Source organism: Hemicordylus capensis, chromosome 6, assembly GCF_027244095.1.
Source record: "Hemicordylus capensis ecotype Gifberg chromosome 6, rHemCap1.1.pri, whole genome shotgun sequence".
Taxonomy (NCBI): Eukaryota; Metazoa; Chordata; class Lepidosauria; order Squamata; family Cordylidae; genus Hemicordylus; species Hemicordylus capensis.
The window spans coordinates 120,965,740-120,988,126 of NC_069662.1; the positions used below are offsets into that span (position 1 = coordinate 120,965,740).

General features: G+C 41.3%; 1 protein-coding gene across 3 annotated transcripts in view; it reads right to left on the bottom strand.

Moving 5' to 3' along the window:
* Positions 1–22,387, bottom strand: part of ITGB8 (integrin subunit beta 8) — a 71,582-nt gene that overhangs the window by 26,360 nt on the left and 22,835 nt on the right. For 2 of the 3 annotated variants that reach the window (XM_053263484.1, XM_053263482.1), the window contains exons 2-6: positions 18,929–19,014; positions 14,857–15,028; positions 4,790–5,036; positions 2,616–2,781; positions 135–293 (exon numbers count right to left, since the gene is read on the bottom strand). In XM_053263484.1, the coding sequence (XP_053119459.1) occupies positions 135–293; positions 2,616–2,781; positions 4,790–5,036; positions 14,857–15,028; positions 18,929–19,014 (830 nt within the window). The remainder of the gene's footprint in view (positions 1–134; positions 294–2,615; positions 2,782–4,789; positions 5,037–14,856; positions 15,029–18,928; positions 19,015–22,387) is intronic. The other variant, XM_053263483.1, reaches the window with a different exon arrangement.

Consider the following 22,387-nt stretch of genomic DNA (forward strand, 5'->3'; position numbering starts at 1 on the left):
AACAGCTTGAGCAAGGCAGAATCTCACTCAGCAAAAGTCCATGTTTCCCCCACAGATGCATCTTCCTATACTTTGGGAACCACAGTCCAAAGCTAGTACTGTATGAGTAGTATATATGAGTACATACACCTTACCATACTGGTTGCTTTGATGTACACGTTATCTTTCAAATGGCAGTTCCCATCATTAGGAATCACTATCCCTGCTAATTTACTGTCAAGGGCCAGATGAGAAGTCTGATCTGTCATCATGAGGAGAAGACGCTTTGCTTCTTTGCGCCAACCAATATCATTCTAGGAAAAGAAAAAAGAAACTCTCAGCTTTATAATCGGAAAATTCAAGTGAAGATGTGGCATTTGAATGTGCTTACATATATTGCATTGCATAAGAAAATGTTCTATTTGAATAAGGCTTAGAAGTAGCTGAAACACTTTGGCCAATGTTTCATTTATATCAATCATAAGACATTTACTGACTTAAAGAGGAATCTAGGATGTACCCATAGTCAATACTTCAGGGATTTGGTAATCTGAATAGATGTTGTAAAACACATATAAGCAAGATTCCATGTAGGAAGTTCTACACTCTTGTGAAAAAAAAGATTTTTCAGCCAAGCTCACTCACACTAGCGGTGTGCACGGAACCGGCTGGTCCAGTCTGGTTTGAGTCTGAACTGGACCAGGCCAGTTCAGTCTGGCACCCCCTTGAAACCACCCTTCTGGTTCAGTTTGTGGGGGTGATTCTCAAATTAAAAAAAAATTTTTTTAACCTTATACCCTCCAGGGGTGTTCTCCAGAAGCTCCATGGACCCCACCCCACTGCCTCAGAAAACACCACCAGAGGGGGGTAAGTTTTTTTTTAATTAAAAAGGAAGGAAGAAAAGAAACTCGTGAATCACTTGAATGGGCCGGGGGGGGGCATGTGTGTGCTGGTCCGGGGTTGGACCAAATGGGATGGTTTGGTTTGACCCTGAATCGTAAAACCAAACTGGTTCGGCATGTTGGACGTCGAACCTGATTGCACATCCATAATTCACATACACCCTTCTTCCAAGAGACTATTAATTAGAGACTACACACTTTCGTGATTATGTGCTTGGAAATTGAATGGAAACTCCAGTGTTCATTCATAAAGCAAACCAAATTGTATATTACCATGGAGCCAATACCTTATGCTACACTTCATTAATAACCAATTTATTATAAGGAAACTTATAGAAGATGATGCCAAAGAAAGAGCTTCTGCTGTAAAGTATGAGGAACAGCAACCAATGTGGTCTCTATCTTGTGCTTTTCTGCAAATGGTACAGAAAACTTCACACAGGTGGCTATTGGGACGTCTTGAGTGGATATCATGCTTGTGCTGGTTGATCTGCACGGGCTCCCCATTTGTTTTCAAGTCAAGGTGCTGGTTTTGACTTTGAAAGCCCTAAAGGCTTAAGTCCCAAGAATCTTAAGCACCCCTACTCCCACAGGGTTCTTACTAACCAGCAAGGTCTTCAGATTTGGCCTTGCATAGCAAGCTGCCATCACTTATGCTGGCTCATTTAATTCACACATGATTCTTCTAGTCAGACCAGGTTCTGGAACATCCTCTCCTAGGAAGTTCATTCTGTCCCCTCTTTTCCGCCTTCAGGTTTTTGTCTGGGTTGTTGAGAGAGTAGGCCTGGTCTTTGTGTTGTTAATAATCCAATCTCTGTTTTTACTGCTTTTGCTGTATTTTATTGCATTTAAAAAAAAATGTTTTGGGGATTTTGATTTGTTGCAAGCCACCCTGAGATTTCATCAATAAGACAGAACAAATACATTTCTTCTCTGTAGGTAGTGCACACAGGGCAGGTTCATATTTGGGCTGTGCATAAAAGATGTGTCTTTAATTGATTTTTAACACTTTTAATTTAAAAATTATAAGTAAGAACAAAGTAGAACCGAAAAAGGTCAACAAATATCACGCTAAAGGAGTCATAATCTACATGGTATTGGCCATGTTTATTCAACTATAAAAAACTATAAAAATATATTGAAAAATATATTTTAAATATAAATATTTAATCTATTTTAAAATACATATTTAATCATGACCAAGCAACAGATAAAAGCCACCTAATGGTGGTGAAGTGGGGTAGTAACTTGCCTAGGGAGCAAGGTTGCTGGTTCAAATCCCCGCTGGTATGTTTCCCAGACTATGGGAAACACCTATATCGGGCAGTAGCAATATAGGAAGATGCTGAAAGGCATCATCTCATACTGCATGGGAGATCACAATAGTAAGTTCCTCCTATAGTCTACCAAAGACAACCACAATGCTCTGTGGTCGCCAGGAGTCGACACCAACTCGATGGCACAACTTTACCTTTTAAGTAACAGATAAGTTAAATAACTGGCCAGAGACCATGGTGAACAGAAACCAAAAATGTGACCCACCCACCCCCACCGCACCACAGGAGATACTGTGGATGCTCAATGTTTCACAGTGCCAAAGGCGGTACTGTAATAATCTGCAGAGAGTATTAGAGGACCATTCAGGAATGCAAACATGAAAGAAAAAAGAAAAGAAAATACACATTCATATATTTTGCCAAATTATTAAATCTTTTGTCATGAATTTCCTCTTACCTGGCACACAGTGGCCTGAAGCATAGCATCAAAGCCTCCTTCGGGTGTGTCAATATTCCCAGAGATTTTTTGATTCTTAACTGCACTTTGGAATTCTGCTATCTTGTCAGTCAGTGATAACACATGAATATAGCCATGAGGAGGCATACAATCTAAGTCATAATCACTGTTTGGAAAAAGAAAACATGCAAAATTATATTAAAAGTATGTTTTCAGAAGGACTCGATGTCTGGATAAAACAAACCAGTCAATAACACCTGTCTGACTGTGTAAACAAGAAATAATAAAAACAGCAAGTGCCGCCTTTGTAAAGAAGCAGATGAAACAGTGGACCACCTAATCAGCTGTTGTGAAAAGATCACACAGACTGACTACAAACAAAGGCATGACAAGGTAGCAGGGATGATACACTGGAACATCTGCCAAAAATACAAGCTACCTGTAGCCAAACATTGGTGGGACCATAAAATTGAAAAAGTGGTAGAAAATGAAGATGTAAAAATATTACGGGACTTCCGACTACAAACAGACAAACATCTGCCACACAATACACCAGATATAACTGTAGTCGAGAAGAAAGAAAAACAAGTGAAAATAATCAACATAGCAATACCAGGGGATAGCAGAATAGAAGAAAAAGAAATAGAAAAAATCACCAAATACAAAGATCTACAAATTGAAATTGAAAGGCTGTGGCAGAAAAAGACCAAAATAATCCCAGTGGTAATTGGCGCCCTGGGTGCAGTTCCAAAAGACCTTGAAGAGCACCTCAACACCATAGGGGCCACAGAAATCACCGTCAGCCAATTACAAAAAGCAGCTTTACTGAGAACAGCCTATATTCTGCGACGATATCTATAACAATTGACAATAAAATTCTGGCATCCCAGGCCCTTGGGAAGGACTCAATGTCTGGATAAAACAAACCAGTCAATAACACCTGTCTGACTGTGTAAACGAGAAATAATAATAGTTTTTAGCTCTAATATACTGCTTATTACACAGGGCTGCCCTTAGAGAGTCCTGGCAGGGTGCAGGGCCTGGGGAAAATCAGGCAGTGGAGGGGGGGGGCTTCCATTTAATTTTAATGTGGGTTAAAAGAGCAGGGCTTGGGGGCGGTCACCCCTTTGCCATGCCCTAAGGACAGTCCTGTCATTACATTTTGTATATGTCTCTCAAGAGAAAAAAAAGACACACTTTGAAAGTAGTATTAATTAGCAAAGACTGCTGAACATGTGGAAATATGTCCCATGGCAAGAAGGTAAGTTGCAACAACATTTATTGCTAGGGTCCAAAGAAGCTCTTGTGAAAAAGCTCTGGCTGACATGTTCCGCAGAGAAACGTGGATGGTGAGAAACCCGCCTACCCATTCAGCTGCAGGGCTCCAATACTGTATACGCGGTGACGCTGCTGTGCAAGAGGCTGTTGTGGTACAGCTCATCCTTACACAACTGCATGTTGTGCAGTACTTTCCTAAGTACCTTCCCCTTCAGTAATGATGACCAACAACTTTACCAGAAATAAATATGGCTTAAAACTCTGGGGGGTTACTTTAAGAATATGGGATAGGTGAAGTTTCTCTTTTAAGTGTTCTTCAGCACTAAAGAAAATTAAGTTCATGTCACACAATAAGATCAACTTGCAAAGTTTTATTTGAGGGATACTATTCTTCCAGAAAACCTGAACATAATACCTATAATGTGGTAAGAAGACTGCAACTTTAGTAAGCTAAATGGTATTTGTCAGCTTAGATCTTTATGTGGGTCAGTAAGCCATTGGCACAGAAGCAACTCATGACAGAAATACCAATATAAGTGTTTGTTTGTATATTTGATAACCACCTTTCTCCCCAAATTTAGATTAAGAGGGTTGTTTAGAACTGGGGTCACCTTAAGTGGTGCAGTGGGGAAATGTTTGACTAACAAGCAGAAGGTTGCCAGTTCGAATCCCCACTGGTACTAGATCGGGTAGCAGCAATATAGGAAGATGCTGAAAAGCATCATCTCATACTGTGCGGGAGATGGCAATGGTAAACCCCTCCTGTATTCTACCAAAGAAAACCACAGGGCTCTGTGGGTGCCAGGAGTCGAAATCGACTTGATGACACACTTAGAATTGGAATGTGAACACAATACCCTTTGGATTTACATAGATGTATATTTAATGCTACATACCTGCATTGGTTATGAATTCTGCCTGGGTGAATACTAATATAAGGTGACACAGTCTTATCCACATAGGATCCAAATCCAAGCCGTAAATCAAGAGAAATATTTTCCATCTTTTGAGATAAATCAAGTCCAACAGATCTTAATTTTTCTATGTTTTTGTGCATAGATGCCGACACATCAACTAAATAATACAGATCCACAGGGTACTTTTCGAGAGGGTGAACTTTCAACATAAAACTGGCTTCAGAGTCTGGTATGTAAAAAACAGAATTATAATCAAACTTTCAAAATGTTCATAATGATATTTCTTTAAAGTCTGGAAGCACTTATTTCTAGCACAGTTTCATTTAGTTTATTCTATTAATTGTAATTCCCAATTGTAACTAAGCTTTAAGTTGCCCACATCTATCACTTCATAGTATTTCCTTCCCATGTCATCTTTTCAATGTTTTATTTTAGACTGCAAGTTTATTGTGGGCAGTGATCTCCCTGCTTTTGCCTCTGTAAACACACCATACACTGATAGTACTGTACAAAATAAGGATTTCTTTTTATAAATGGCAGAATATGACCAGAGTAGAAGAAATCCATTGGATAAGAGCATGGGAAAAAAATACCGAAATTCTTCTCCACAGAAAACTGGACTGATTTTTTTGGCAAGGGGGGGGGGGGAACGACCCAACTTTTTTGGTGATCTGGGAAAATTACTCCCAATGGGTTCCCAAGCCTTGACCAGCTATCTTCCTGTGGTCCAAATCCACTCACTCAAGTTCCTCATTTCTTAATTGCCCTGCAACATTCAATGGGCTCATCTCTTTTCTTAACCTCAACCCCACTGTCCCTTTCTTTACCTGCCTGAACTACTGCTGCCAGAAGTAAAGAAGGCTAGAGATGAAGAGGTTCCTACTGCCCCCCCACCCCACTCCGCCCCTTACATGTTGGCATTTTATTTTTCTCATCAGCAGGAGTTAAGTGCTCCTCCTTCTGGTGATGAAGCAAATAGCAAATGCTAGTAGGAGCAGTTTTCGAACTGGTGGGAGATGGGGTGGAGAGGCTGCAGGTCATCCAGTGCAATTCACAATGCCCACTCTCTGGCTCCCCCAACTTTTAGCCAATCTCACCCCCTCTGCAGCCTTCTAAAAACAGTTGCTAAGGAGTCAGATTCTCCTCCCCCATAATCTGAGGCAATTTTCTTAACCTTGGGCCTCCAGATGTTGTTGGACTACAACTCTCATCATCCTCAGCCTCAAAGGCCATGTCTGGGGATGATGGGAGCTGTAGTCCAACAACATCTGAGGGCCCAAGGTTAAGATCTGAGCACTTGATAGCAGTAGCAGGATGAAGCTGAAATCAATCTATGGTGGGTAGACTGGGTCAAATGCACAGACTGGGCTGAAGCCCCTGCATAAAAGATGGCAGGCAACAGATTTATCATGCTCCTCTTGCCCACCCCCAAATTCAGGGATCCTTTTTAACAGACTCAGAAAAGGGCTCTTTTCCTAGGTAAATTGTTTCAATGGGTTACCTAGGTAACATCCAGACTAATTAGTCATGAGTAACACTGAAAATACTGAGACAAGTTAGTTATCTCATTAATTTCGATGGGACTTAGTAAAAACTAACTTAGTCTGGATGCTGCCCAGTATATTTTAAAGTAAAATATCTATATTAAGCCAAAATATTACATCTGATGAGATGCATGATTCAAATAGCAGCTCTGGTATAGATTTCTCTAGAAAGAAATATAGTCTCATAGTGAGAAAATTAAGTGCGGGAGGAAGAAAGTGAACAAAATTTGCCATAATGCCACTAAATGAAGAAATATATAGAAAGAAGACTACAAAAGTGATTATTTGAGATGGAGAAGCTATAGATACATAAGGAAGAAAGCAAAACATGAGTGTCAATATCTACTGTATTCACTAATCAATTTCTCTCTCTCTCTCTCTCTCTCACTCACACACACACACACACACACTGCTTATTCAAAATTTATTTGTGAAGACATTCAGGTATTCTGCAACAGATTTCAGTTTTTCAAGAAAACCATTCAATAACTCTCCAAGGTGCATATTACATCTAGTACTAAAAGATCATTCCTGCACATGCCCCCTTTACACCTCAGCAATGAAATCTATCTGGTATTATGCAAATTAATAACTATGATTCAAAATGTGGATGAATTTGCATACAAGTTACAGTCATTAGTTCAGGGCTGACAGTTTCTCAATGGACCCATTTATCTGCTTCACAAATGGGATAGCCTCAATCAGGAAGCTGAACTACACATTTAGGTTCTGTTTCAGTTTAAATTCATCCGTAGTTCTCAGCTCTACAGCTCACTGCTTCCGGGACAGCCACAATGACAGCCCAGTTCTACTTGAGGAGCCAAAGAATAGTCAAGAGAACTGCCAATCCCAAAAAGCTCCCCTCTCCCTCTTCTCTTTGGCTTTCTGCCCATGTCCCTTTCTTTGCTTCAGTCCTAGAGACAGAAACAAAGGCTCTTGCTCACCACATTCAGAAGAATCTCCTGGACATTATTGATCCATTCTGAATTAGCCATTGGGTTTTGGCTGCGGGGGGGGGGGGGAGCATGTGGGGGGGAGGAAGGAAGACATGGGGGATGCTTTGGACTCAAGGCAACAGAGGTATTATCAGTAAAAATAAAATAATGAAAACCCTCCAAACCTCTCTCTAGCCTGATTTTTGGATAAGGTTTTGTTCAATGTGTTAAACTTCAGAAGCATTATGTTACAGGTATAACAGGTAACCATGTGAAATAAAGTGCTTTCACTGGCAAAATATATGAAAACCTTGTAATAATTAGTTCCTCATCTACCCCGCCCCCCCCCCCCCCCACACACATTTGCTGTTGGATTATATCAGTATAAGAGAGAGAATATAGAATTCACTGAGATCACATACTGAGGAGATTCTCACAACCCACGGCTAAGGGAGCCTAGCCCACTTCCCACTTTTTTTTTTTTTTTTTTTTTACATTTTATATCCTGCTCTTCCTCCAAGGAGCCCAGAGCAGTGTACTACATACTTAGGTTTCTCCTCACAACAACCCTGTGAAGTAGGTTAGGCTGAGAGAGAAGTGACTGGCCCAGAGTCACCCAGCAAGTATCATGGCTGAATGGGGATTTGAACTCAGGTCTCCCTGGTCCTAGTCCAGCACTCTAACCACTACACCATGCTGGCTTGTGTGCTGCCATGGGAGCCACGCAGCTCCCAGCAGCAAACCCTCCTAACTCCCTTCCCCTTAGAGGTTAGCGGAGTGACTGCCCTGCTAACCCTGTCTATTTGATCGTGTATTGCTGCAGCGTAGCTCCGCGCCATGGCAACACATGAGGAGACCCCCACGGGGAGGCTGAAACAAGCCTCCAGGCCCTGGGGGCGTCTCTCCAGGTGTCATGCCCCCTCTCTCAGATAGCGAGGAGGAAGGAGATGCTGACAGCCCTTCAGCTGATGCAGGGGTTACTGAGGGGCAGAGCCCGGCTGTCGATTCCCAAGAGATGGCTGAGGCAGGTCCGGTTGATGTCTCACAGCAGGCACAGCAGTCTGAGGCAGCAGAGATAGGGACTGACGAACCGGAGAATGAGCTGTGCATGCAACCCCCATTGACTCCACAGCAGAGACAGGTCACAAGGCGGCAGGCACAGCTAGAATCAATCAGGAGAAGTAAGCGCCTCTTGCAGAGGGCTGATAAGCCTTGAATCCCTGCCAGCTGAGAGTTATCAGCTTGAACTATAAAGCACGTCTACAGCTTGCAGTTAACCGCTGGAAAGCAATGTATGTCATCCCTAGTGTCGACAGCTTTCAGCCTGAGCCAGAGAGAGGGAAATATTTCTGAGCCGTGTTTCGCTTCTGCTACCCAGTTTGATCTTTTGTGAACTATCATCCTAGACTTCACTATCGGGTGGCCAGATTACTGACACCAGGAGTGCACGTGCACGGGGCACCCTGGAACTTCCCTGGGGCATGTGGCCCCTGATCCCTGCAGCCCCCGCCGGCTCTGTAATGGAGCCAGCAGTCATGTGGGCGGCTGATCCAGCCACCCAGGATTGTCTGGGGATTGTCTGCGGGGAGACTGGGCTAAGCCCCGCAAACCCTCTTAAGGCGGGTCTCACTGATCATGAGACTCGCCTCGCTGACTAGTTAGTCATGATGAATGAAATGAGTGGAACAAGTTAGTCAGGAATAACAAGACCCATTGATTACTTCATGGGATTTATGACTAACTCAGCTAGTATGTGAAGCCCTGGAGCTCTGCAAATGGGAAAGTAAAACAACTTCTTAATTTACAGGTATATTTTATGTAGTTCATACTACAAGTATAGATTTATGCCATTTGAACAGTAAGCAAGTACAGGTCATAAAAGAGAACAAAAATGTACAGTTGCAACAAAACCAACATAAGTATACAGCAATCCAAATATATCAGAGTCAGGTCTCCTTAGAGCAACCTATCATGTGAATATTCATAAAGGGAAAAATGTTCCTATTCTGAAGCTCTTTGTGTCAAAATATACTTGCAGCTGTTATATGGCACAGAAGACTAGGAGGAGAGTATTTATTCTAATTTGGAAACAATACAAAATCTAATATTGGGAATTGTTTTGCGTACTACTAAGTGGACACCTATTCCCCCCATTCTGTGAGCTGAAACCAGCTTATTGCCAATAGGGATGGGAGAATCGATTCCGGTCTAAATCTATTTGTACCTGAATCTAGCTGATTCAGGCAATTTGGAGACTTAACAAATTGCCCCTGTGGTCCATTGGCTAGATTTGGGTCCAAATCAAATCACACCAGATTCGATTAGAATCACTTCGAGATTTGGATTCCTCCCATTAATTCCCTCAGATTCCCAGCTTTCATTTAAAAAAAACACCAAAAACTAAGCTTTAGCCCTTGTAGAAGTGGAGTTATGGAGCAAAATGTGTGATCACTATTTTTCAAGTGTTTGGATCCTTTGGTGTATAACAACATTTCCTCAATGGATCCCTATGAGGATTCATAACACACCTTCATTTCTTCTATTCATTTTGATTGTCTTTGGACAGTGCCAGCTGTCAACTGCCATGTGCCAACTACACCCCCCTCCCACCCGCAAGGCAGTGGGGTACTACTCGGTTTATATACTAGGAATGAATGTTTAGACTCTTTGGTGTCTAACAACCTTCCTTCATAATGAAACCCTATGAGGATTCATTACACACCAAATACTCTAAACACCTCAAAAATTCCTAATATATAAACGGAGTACCCAGTAGCTTGTGGGTTGGGGGTGGGGTAGTTGGCACATGGGATGCCACAAATTCCCCACCCCCACCCACAAAGCCGTGGGGTCAAAATGAATAGAAGAAATGGGGGTTTCTAAAAACTCCTTTAAAAGAATCTAAACATTTCAAAAATTCAAAAACAAAAAACAAAACTGAGTACCCTAGTGTGTGTGTGTGGAGGGGGGTGGTGTAGTTGACACATGGCAGTTGACACTGTCCAATGACAGTCAAAATGAACAGAAAAAATGAAGGTATGCAATGAATCCTCATAGGGATTCATTATGAGGGGAAAAATTTATACACCAAAGAATCCAAACACTTGAAAAATAGTGACCACACATTTTACTCCATAACTCCACTTCTACAAGGGCTAGAGCTTAGTGTTTTGTTTTTAAATTAAAGCTGGGGATCCATGTTAGGGTTAGGATAGGGTAACTTTGAATCCCCATTCTTTCCTATGGTGGAAATATACAAAACCAGCAAAAACTAAAATAAAAAAAATCATTAAAAACCAACCAAATGCCCCACTGCCTTGAAGTTTGGGTAGTAGGTGGCACCCATGGGGTCCTACCCACCACCCAAACTTGGTGCCCCAGGGGCTTTATAAGTGGTATTTATCAATCCAAATCAAATCAATTCCAAATCAAATCTGGGGTGAATCAGGGGGACAGATTTTGGACACAAAACAAATCAGGGGTGATACAATTCAGGCACAAATAGAATAAAATAAATTGATTCATGCACATCCATAATTGCCAATTCAAATGAGAGCATGTGTACATTTTTAGTTATTGGACTGAAATTCAAGATATGAGAGAAGGAAACTGCCAAAACACTGTCTACAGCAAAATCTTCTTTTCCTTCCAAAAGGCAGAAAGCTTGTTACAGAAAACAACTAATTTGATAGTAAATTCTTTTCACTTTATCCCAACGTGTTTTCTTCTTGAAACATATAGCATACACAGCATGGATCTGATTAACATACTACAGCTATTTTGTAGGGGTGTACATGGAACTGGCTGGCCTGGTTCAGTTCGGGTGTGAACTGCACCTGAACCTGACCGGGCCAGTTCAGTCCGGCACCCCCGAACCCCCACTGGTTTGGTCAGGGGGGGGAGGGGTTGCGAATATTTTTAAAAGAATTTTGTTTTTAAAAAACTCTTTACCTGTTGCCCCTGGGGGGGGGCTTCCTAAAGGTTACGGGGGTGGTGGTCCACAAAGGTTCCCCCTCCCCCGCTGGCCTCCACCGTGGCCCATTTTAATAATCCTTTGTGGCCCATTTGGGCCTCCGTATACTGGCGCGGTGGCCATTTTGGAGGCCGCCACACATGCTCAAATGGCCTCTGTGAGGCCTGGCATGGCCTCGCAGGAACCATTTACGCACACACAGTAGCCATTTTTTCCCGGCGGCAAAAAATGGCCGCTATGCATGCGCAAATGGTCCCTGCATGCCAGTAGCATCAAATTTCCTCTAGTGGAGGGAGGGAGAATTTGCAATAAGCATGATGACAATGGACACTGTACTCTAGCAAAAGCCAATGAGACACACACCACTGCAAGAGTAGCTCAGCATAAGCCCATTCATCGTGCAAGGAACTGGACAGTCACTGGACTACGCATCCAATGGAAGCTGCAAGTTTCCCCCAGCTATGGTTGCAAAACTGACTACATTACCAGTCCTGCTTCTTGTCAAGGAATTATACCATTGCCTTAGGTATTTTGCTACATATCACTAGCACAAAAGATGGGATATAAGGGGGTTTATGAAGTCATGCCACAATGCCTTAACCTGGCAGCTCCCACCACTTACACCATAATATCCACTTCCAACAAAACCAGCTTGCCTATGCCTCTCCACTCATCTCACCAAGGAGACCCTAGTGCCATGGCAGCAACAGGCAGTCTCAGTGCACAGTCAAGGAGCTTAGTCAATACTGGTAAAACCAAAATATGGGGAGGCTAACTGGAGGCAACCTGGTCAATAACTGAGGGTGAATGAACAAGTCAAGTACCCCACTTCTCCAGGGAACCCCACTCCATAAAAATGATTTGAGCAGCTTCACAAGTTTGGCACTGGCAAAGTGTTTGACTCTTTGCCATTGCTATGTTAACTATGCACCAGCTGCAAATAGCCCCACTGAAAAACTCCTGTACATACCCAGCTAATATGGCCAGATGCTCCCTAAAGTCAGCTCTTGAATGAACAGGAATTCAATGTGCTAAAACCCCACAAAGTGTTGGTGGTTTGTTTTGGTTTTTTGCAAATGAAGTTCACACAGAGGTTCCAAACTTTCAGGCAGCTCCCACAATGTGAAATACTTCTATCATGAATACAGTTTTTGTTTCCTTTCCTTTAAATCATCACTTTTAATCCCTAAGAGTCTGGAACACCAGCATTATGAATAAACAATAACCTACTCTATTCTGTTCTGTATTAGCATCCCACAGTAACCGTTTGCAGTGGACCAGGCTCATACCTGTGCAAGTATAAAAGTTGTGAAAGTGATCAGGATATGCTCAGAATTCTACTGCAATTAAGAGACTGAGAAGCTATCCCAGTCAGAGATCTTCAGAGACTGGCAGATGAGTTCCTATGAAGCTTTGTGATGCAGGTAGATAGCTATAATAGAATTCTAAACTCCATGTTGCTTATAGCAAAAGAGGTTAGATAAATCTTCACTTGCTGAGAAGAGAAAGAAGTTTATAATGGAAGAGCATCAAGGAAGGGTTTCATTGAGCTGATAAGGCAGAGGGATTCCTTCTCATCTAATTGGGCAGAGAATGTGGACTGTGCCATAGGCAACAGCTGGTGGCACATGTGCTGGTGAATCCCTCAACATAATCTGTGGGGAAGAGTTTATTTTGTAGACTTAAATTCTTCATGTAATTACAATCTTCTATTAATTTATTAAAGTACACACTCATCTTGAATATGTGATCTTTGGCCCTGTTCCACAAATTCTTACGTTGATCGGTAAACTGCATACACAAGGATTCTGCTTGGATGCACCGATCAGACAGCTGTGGCCAGATTCAACAGCACATTTTGGAAGGGGCACTACATGCACACACCCCTTTTACATACATTGATTGCAATCTAGAAGGGGATCGCTGCACAGAAACCTCACTGGAATTGGGCCATTTAGGCTAGTAAACACACAGACTACCACCTACATGCATGCAAATATGGAAGAAAACAGGTTGGCTGACATCCGGTCTAAATTGCTTCCGAGTAGTCCTATGAAATTAAATAGTACTTTAGACTTCCTAAATTGTATTATTGAGTAATTTCATCTGGATGTCAGCCATTGTTTGCAAGAACAAGGCTTAGGCATGATGCAAAGAAAAGAGGTCAGAGTACTACTCCACTCTGCGCCCCACTCCACCTCTGCAACCTGCCGGTCATGAAACACCTGAGGACGTTTCTCTATCAAATCCACTATTCCAAGATTCTAGCATTATTTATAGGGCTGTTATTATTTGGAGAAGATGGTAGATCACTACCTGGAAAAGTCAACAAGCTGCATGCTTGAAAGGATTTGATTTCTACCTTAAACCTTGCTTCTACACCCATCTTTTCTGACATTAGACTTGTCCAAGATCAAACATTCATTCCAAAATTTAGAAACACATGAAGCTGCCTTATTCTGAATCAGACCACTGGTCCATCTAGCTCAGTAGTGAACTAGGCCATTGCTCCAGTATTGTCTGTATCAATCGGAAACAATTCTCCAGGGTTTTAGATAGGGGTCCTTCTTTGCCTTAAGAGATGCCAAGGATTGAACCTGCGACCATCTGCATAAAAAGCATGTGTTCTGCTCTTCCCCTATTTGTCATCTGTTATTCCATGAGGGAGAGAATCTACAGATTCAGGGCAAGATAGTAGCTGCTGGCATGGCAGTGAAATCATCATGTTTTCTGCAAACTGAACTGAGTGAAGGATCAAATGCTTCCAATCATTTCCAGGAGAAACCAGCTGTGCATTGGGCTGACTCCTGTAACAATGACAAAGTCATATCCTTTCCCACCTCACCATCCAGTTACGCAAAGTGCTGATTGGCTAGCTCTTGTGTCATTCGTGAAACCACTTCTCGCTCTCACCCAGAGCAATGTTTCAAGTTAGAACACAAATGGATAAGCTTTCTTTAAAAAGCCACAGTAAATGTTGAAATGAGTAAACATGCTGCTGGGCATGCTGAAAAAAAGCAGCTTAAAAAAAAGAAAAGCCAAAAGCTTGTCCAAAGAATTGGAGGCTTGGTGGGGAGAGATCTACATTAAAGTTGAAACCATGGACATGTCTCAGTAGAGGAGTGAGGGAAAGGGAGAGAAAGAGCAGAGAGTGCCTCATGTGAGAGAGGGATGTCTGTCATTGGCCGAAGAGGATGCAATCTGTCTGAGATACACAGGCAGACACTGAGAAGATTTGGCTGAAGTGAAAGGTAACTGAATAAAGAGCTATTTGCTGCTAATTATCCCATTTTCAATGAACATTTAATGGAAATTACACAATGGATAATGACAAGGAAAACTGTGAAAGCCAACTGTGTTGCACATTAATAAACTAGACAAAATATAGAATGATCACTAAAGTAGCATATCTCAATGGTTCTTTTTTTAAAGTCTAAGATGAATCAAGAGTGCTTTCAACTCTTCTTTTGAAGGGTTCTGTAAGAGCTCTCCAGGACTAGATATAATTTCTAGTATAAAAAGCACTTCTCTTCAATCTGCCAAATACTCAACTTAAAATATATTAAACGAATGTTTTCTTTTTGATAACCAAACCTGGACGTAGCTGGATTGAAACCTCTCCTGGTGTCACTTGTATATTAACTTCATTGCCGGATACTGTTACATCGGCTTCAGGACTTTCTATAAAATCTGACCTGCAGCCTCTTTTGATTAAATGTAAAACTATATCACATCGGCCCTTCTGCTTTGCTTCAACCATGAAATCCTGTTTCAAAAGAGGAATAAAAATAAGAGTTAGAGAACCTTCAAGTTAAAGCAAAACCTTTCTTTGAGCACAGTCATGTAATCAAAACAGTAAGGTGTGCCAGTATAATTATACAAAGTGTAGTGGGAGATGTATGTTCTTTTTGTTGTTAAAAGCGAAATATTAATCAAATTGCAAGAAGGATTTTAAGGGAACTTTATATTTTCAAATGAAGGAGGGTTTTGAAGAAGAAAAAACTGAACAAGTGGCATTTTTCAGGGTAGACAAATCAAGTCAATTTAAAATACCAAGGGAAAAAAATCACTTTAAACCAACTTAAACCACTGATTTAAGTTTTTTTAAAAGTCCATGTGTTATTTAGATACTTTCTAGATAAAAGTGGAATTGGTTGATCTGCAGATCTATTTATATTGACTCTGAGCAAACAGTAGAGATCAGAAAGTTACTAAGCATAAAACAGAAGGTCACTCAGATTGATTACTGGACAATACTTGCAGTCATTTGTTGATCACTTGCTCCCATTATCAAGCCATAATTTAAGTATATGAACTGCTGATTACTTTCATCCTCTTTCATAAGAGGGTCATAAACATGGTTAAAACATTGTTTTAAGATATCACATGTATGCATTGTTCTGATTTTATTTTAAACCAGTTTATACAAAAAATACAACAAATAAAACTTTAAAATCCAATTTAAATTTTAAAATTGTGACCATAAAAAAAAGAGTCATAGACTCTTATACTGTATATTTGGCATTCAATTTAATAACATATGCAGCATATAGAATTTTTCTCATTGTAAATGAGTTTGTGCTATGATCAATAAAATATATCTAGCTTTATTAAAATATAAGTAGTTCTAAGAAGAACTTATGGAAGCTACTTTCTACTTCTTTTAATGGTGTCTCTTATCCAGGATTGACCCCCACCCCATGTGCTGTGAATTTGGCTTGAGTCTAAATGTCAGCACATGGCTTACAAAGGGATGTCATCTATATTTTGGTTGACATACTGAAACAACAATGTGGACTGGCATACCACCTTATCAGGGTCCTCTAGGACCCCCTCCCTTGGAATGATTTAGATCCAATTATAAAAAGCAAGCATTCTGGGACACACACTCACACACAATGATCTCATAACCCTTCGGAAAATACACTAAAGATCCATTTTTCAGAATTCTAGCACAACATATGTGTATGCACTAGCTGACATCCTAACCCAGCCTCACGTTTTGAGAGGCTGCAGGGACATGATGGGAGCCCTTGTGCAACTCCCCCTATCCCCCTGCACAAGAGCAATTGTGCAGGGGCCCTTCTACTCTGGACACTCCCTGTGCTCTAGTCTAGAGGGGCTCTGTAATATTGGAAATACAACAATGACCCCCAGTGACATGTTTCTGATGTTGCAGAGCCCTTCCAGGGCATGAGGAGTGTTCTGGGGTTGAAAGGTGCTGCACAACTGCACTCACACAGAGTGATGGGGGAGCTGCACAAAGGCTACAAACTACATACAATGGGGGTCCATCTAGGAAAGCTTGCATACAGGTCACTAGGCACAGTAAGCAATGGATGGCGCGTGCGCATGAGAGAGATTGACCAAAAATTCTGCCTTGCATCCTAACTCTAACACTCATGGAAAAAAGTTCCAGTATAGGAACTTCCTTGCCCCCTCCTGCACACAGTGGGGTCCAGCAGTACCCAAAAAATCATGCCCAAGGACTAGGGGACTCTCAGGAACATGATGGGATGTGCCATGGGGGACAGGGGAATTGGTGACAATTGCTGTTGCACAGATAATAAGGTTTTCCATTTGTACGAATACAGGTAAGGCTACAGCCCTCTGAGTATCCTTAACATCTGTACATATGCAAGTTATAGGTTGGACATTGTTTCCTATGTGGAGTGGTGAACCATAAATAATAAGGAATTGTAGACTTTGTAGTTGGGATATAAACGTCTGCTGTAAAATCTCACGTCAACTGTGCATAAATTGCATCAAAGTTCTTTAGAGCATATGCTAGGATTAGTTCTAGTTCAAAGTCTCAATTAGCAATTCTTATCCCCAATTATGTAAAGCAATGAACTACAAAGGTCTGTTTTTTAAAAGCTGAGGTTTTATTTTTATTTTTTTAGTGGAATCCATTTGTTTGGTTAACCTTTTATCAGGTATAACTTTCTTCCAAACTCCAAAAATGAAAGCCAGACATAGTAAGCATGTTAGGTGGCTGTTGTTTTTTAAAGAAGATACCTATGATTTGCCAGCACAGCCTCTAAAATTAAGATATCATAAGCTACCGAGAGAAAAATAACCCTTATTGGCTGCAATGGGAGACAAGCTGGGGCCAGAGGCATTATCCACTGAAGCTGCATCAAAGCTGAATTATTTGGGCAGCAAACACATGTGGATGGGGAGCACAGTGGCACAACTCTTATGCCCCAAGGATCGCTATAGCAAAAGGGTGTTGATTCCTATAATAACAGGGATGCTCTGACAATATAAGAAGCAACGGCATGTTTTTAAAAGATTCAGCAGCTCATAGCCAAAATGAATTAAAACTTACAGCCACTTGCAAACACATGAGATACCTGCAACCACTCTTTAAAGCATTAATACTGAGCAGGGTTTTTTTTTAAAGAGGAATATCTACATAGATGGCAAAGGAAGCTACCTTATGCAGAGTCAGACCATTGGATCCGACTCTGATTTATTGTTTTAACTGTTAATTCCATATATGATTTAAATGTGTTAAATTTTGTGTTTGTTTTTGTTACTATAAACCACTCAGAAACGTTGGTAAGGGGGCAGTGTAAAAATATATTCAATAAATAAGTAAGTAAGTAAGTAAGAGCTCAGTCCCGTTTATACTGATTGGCAATGGCTCTCCAGGTTTCATACAGGTCGTTCCTTGTCCTACCTGGAGATGCCAGGAATTAAACCTGGGACCTTCCACCTGCAGAGCTCTTCCACTGAGCTATCCTCCCAAGGCTTGGGAAGACTGAATACCCACATTGTTCCTAGCAACGGAAGCGCTGTTTTTGCTGGGGCTCTTACAGTGCATGTACTGCGGACTCTTGATTAATAGTGGGGAATGCCACACTGCCATGGGGAGCACAGCTGGTCTTGTGGTAGCAAGCATGAATTGCTCCCTTTGCTAAGCAGGGTCAACACTGGTTTGCATTTGAATGGGAGACTACATGTGCGAGCACTGTAAAGGGATGGGGCTCCTGCATTCTTGAATGCCAAAGGTTCCAAGTTCCTTCCCTGGCATCTCCAAGATAGGGTTGAGAGAGACTCCTGCCTGCAACCTTGGAGAAGCTGCTGCCAGTCAGTGCAGACAACACTGAGCTAGATGGACCAATGGCCTGACTCAGTATAAGGCAGCTCCCTATGTTCTTATGCCATTAGCCCTTTTTAAAAACAGCGGTACTTTTTTCAGGATAATCTGCCCATTATAGATTCAAGGATGTGAGCGTGACAAACCACAGAAGTAAATACGTTCTATGCCATTGACAGAAAAGCAACAAGGGTGTTTTGTTGTTTTTTTAAATGGTGGGATGAAGCTGCATGATGAAACTCGAACTCCAGGAATATGAAAAAGTTACAACATATGCAGCATGTTATAATCTCCTTCCCTCCCTCCCACACCATTTCCCCCTCCTCTACTCCAGCTATACATCCCTGTATTTCCAACAATTATTATTTTTGTTTGTCAGTGCAGTGTACAACAAAGCAGTTGAAAAACAAAGAACAAACATTATTTGAACAAGTTGCTGTTCTTTCCTGTAACAATTATTACATTTTTCATGTTTTGATGCTTCAAACTTCTTTTGTTTTAGAAGTGGCAGCTAAGCAGATAAATACGCAACAGGACAACGAATACAGAGAAACAGCATACCTCTTGAGCACACCATCCACATTCTGGCCCTACAGCAAGACACTTGGTGCATGTTCCTGAATTTGAGATGACACATCTGTTTTCTGCTGTAATGAAATACAGTATAAAGCCAGTTAGCAATATGCAGATCTCTAATGGGGTGGGGTGGGGTGGGGTGGGGACAGGACACACACAACACAATCTCTACATGTTAAATGCTGATTGCGAAAAGATTTAACAGTAAATAACAAAGGTTGTGATTCAGAGTAGGGAGACACTAAGAATGCTGTTAAAGAACATACATACATACAGGATTACTGGTGCTTTGTGGATAATCAGAATCGAGCCACTCTACTTGGTTTAGAACCCAATCCTCTGAGCTGCTACATCAGCCCTTAAGTGTTTAGCAGCTACAATCAGACCTATGGGAGTGTAGTGGGGGTACACAGAGAACTCAGCGAAGAGTCTAAAGCTTGTGCCTGCCTAGCAAGCTCACCCTTGAGTATGAGTTTTGGCTCTTCCTCCATCAAATAAAATAAAATAAAAATAAAAATGACAGAGGGATGGCTGTTGTGATAATTCCCTGTGTGGGAAGCCCTTACTTGTTTAGGCTGTAGCTTGCACGTGTGCCTAACATGGCGGGTTCCTTTCCACCCCAACTGCCCAAATCTACAGCTTACTAAATTTTAATTCCACCTTCCGGCCAAAGCTCATAGCAATATGCAAGACTGCAGAGCAAGAGAGGCAGAGTATGAATGTTTGGACCAGGTCCTGGCAATTTTGTGGGTATGCTTGGGTACTACAACTGTTGTACCTGCCACCTATGGAATTTTCTGTCCTTGGATTTCATTCTCGTTAGTTCATGTTGCAAGTGTTTTATTTAAAAGTGAAAGCTGCCTTGCTTTCCTTTTCTGCAGGTGCCAAATATAAAGGGCCTACAAGTGGCAGAAATTCAACTCTTATTACCTCTTACCCTTGGTCATCTATCATAAATGATTTCCAGTGAGTTATGGAAAATGCTCTCTCCCAGCTTTATAACCTGACCACAAGCGATTAACTACTGTGCCTATCTACCTTACAAATAACCATACCCTTCATATGTGTGATGCCTTGCTGCCTGCATTTTTAAAATGGCAGTGTGCCATCCACTATTTTGGATGGCATGTTGGAACTTTGGAAGATTGCCCTTGCAATGCAATCTGTAGTTCTTTGTTCTGTCAGCACTCAAGAGCGTCCAGTGTGGCAACAACGAAGTACTACTGTCTCCACATCCCTAAAGCCACAGAACTCAAGAACTAGGCCATCTTCTCCAGGCCGTGCATTGATACAGGACTGCTACTGTTTGGCTTTTCACAGTTAAACAATGGGCTAACTTTAGACATGAGAAAGTAGGCTAAAGTGCTCAATGCCACCCTTACTTCAGTGAAAAGGTGAACTGCAGGGCATTTGAACAAAACAGATTAGGAGAGGTATGGCCAGAGTAAGAGTATTCTTCCAACCATACACTAAGAGTTCAGCTATATGAACAGCAATGTCACAAGCTACAGCTTCTGCTAAACTTTTTCTTCAGACTGTATGTGGCAGTTTGTATTTAACCGCCCCCTCCGCCCTGCCACCAATACACAAACACACTTAAAACTTTCATCTACACAGAAAACTAGTTGACCAGGGAGAACAATTTTCATCTAGCCTTCTCAATGACAGAGAAATACTAGAAAGAATCCATGCTTTTTGCTGGTGTAGTATCCAGAGAAATTGATAAAAATAGGCACAATTATCCCCTCTTGCATGTGTACGCTTGATAATAGGGAAGCCCACGCAGACGAAAACAGCCCTGAATCTGTGCACAGAGCTGCCAAAATTGGCTTGCACCCAACCACTTTCTCATCAATAAATCAGGCATTAATAAAGGATAAATCTACTAACAACCATAATGCATTCAGTGGTTGTAGTAACATCAAGAAGATGACACCAATCTGGAATGTCTGTAGATGACTCCCTACAGGAAGTTCATTAATACAAGTCACACATTTTTAAAAGTGAGGTGGTTTATATAATTTCTTTCAAATAGGATTCAGAATTTTTTAGTTTAATATTTTGTTCCAATAATTTCTTATAGAAATAACATTTACAGACATGCATTCATTCATAAAGTATTTCTCTTTTAGCTGCCAGCCTATTTTTTGAAAAAATAAATTAGAACCAAGGCATTACTAAATTAGCTGTATTTTTTTTAAACTTACACTAAAGCTAGAAATATTTTTATGAGTTGGCTTAGTATAGAACAGAGACTTTTCTTGCCATTTTACCAAAGAGCCCAGACAAAACTGAACCACCATGTTGCCAAAAATCAAGAGGCAAGCTTCTACTGGTTTTAGTTAAAAGAACCGATATTTGCCAAAAGGTATTTTCAAACAAGACAAGCCACATATTGGCTTAAAGAGAAACTGCACAGGCGTATATACATAATAAAACTTAAATGTAGTTGGTTAGATCATGTTCAACAGTATATCAAATTATGCAATCAAGAAGAATTACACCTCAGTTCCCTAAATGAGGTTTAATGGCTCCAAGTATTGCAAGAAGGAGCACTTAAGAATTAAAGAGGGAGTACACTTAAGACAAGACCAAGCATAACGCACTTGAACAGACTTAGTTTGCATGCCTCACATACTATGCAGGCCACAAAATGTTCAAATTAAGTCTACCGTTTTTAAAGAACTTAATACATTGCCCAAATACTATTGTTAGCACTCTCAAAACCCATCAGCCATGAATGTTCAGTACATAAAAGTTGCTGAATCTACACAGAAATATTTCTGTTCCCAGTCTGCATGAATAAGGGTGGGAAGGGTCCTCAACATGGAAAGCAGGAGGAAGCAGCAGACAGACTTACACTGATGTGACTGACAGAGCCTCTCTCACTTTAAGCATAATGCAAGCCAAACACCACTGACCATGGAACTCCAAGACTCTGGGTTCCAGGGAACTCAGGCATAGGGGTCTATGCCCTATGTTCCTTCCATACTACTGTCATCTACTAAAGCCTCCTTATGCCTTTTAATATCTTTTATGCCTCATGCTGCCATGTTTTTAAAGTCTTCTTATGCCTTATTATACTTGCACATCTCTTCATGTTTTGTACTTTATGCTGGTCTAAGACTGTAACAAAAGTGATTTGAATGTGAAGCCAAATCACAATGAAAGTTTCAACCACCTATGACTATCTAGGGATGTGTCCAGTTGTCCCAGAATAATAGAAGATGAATGGTGGCAGTCAATCATGTCAAAGTCAATGATATGCCAGCTGCGTCCGTTTCTTGAGTTAGACGAAATCAAAACAGTGGTACATCTGCTGGTAACCTCCAGACTGGATTACTGCAATGCGCTCTATGTGGGGCTGCCCTTGTACGTAGTCTGGAGACGACAGTTGGTCCAGAATGCAGCAGCCAGGCTGGTCTCTGGGTCATCTAGGAGAGA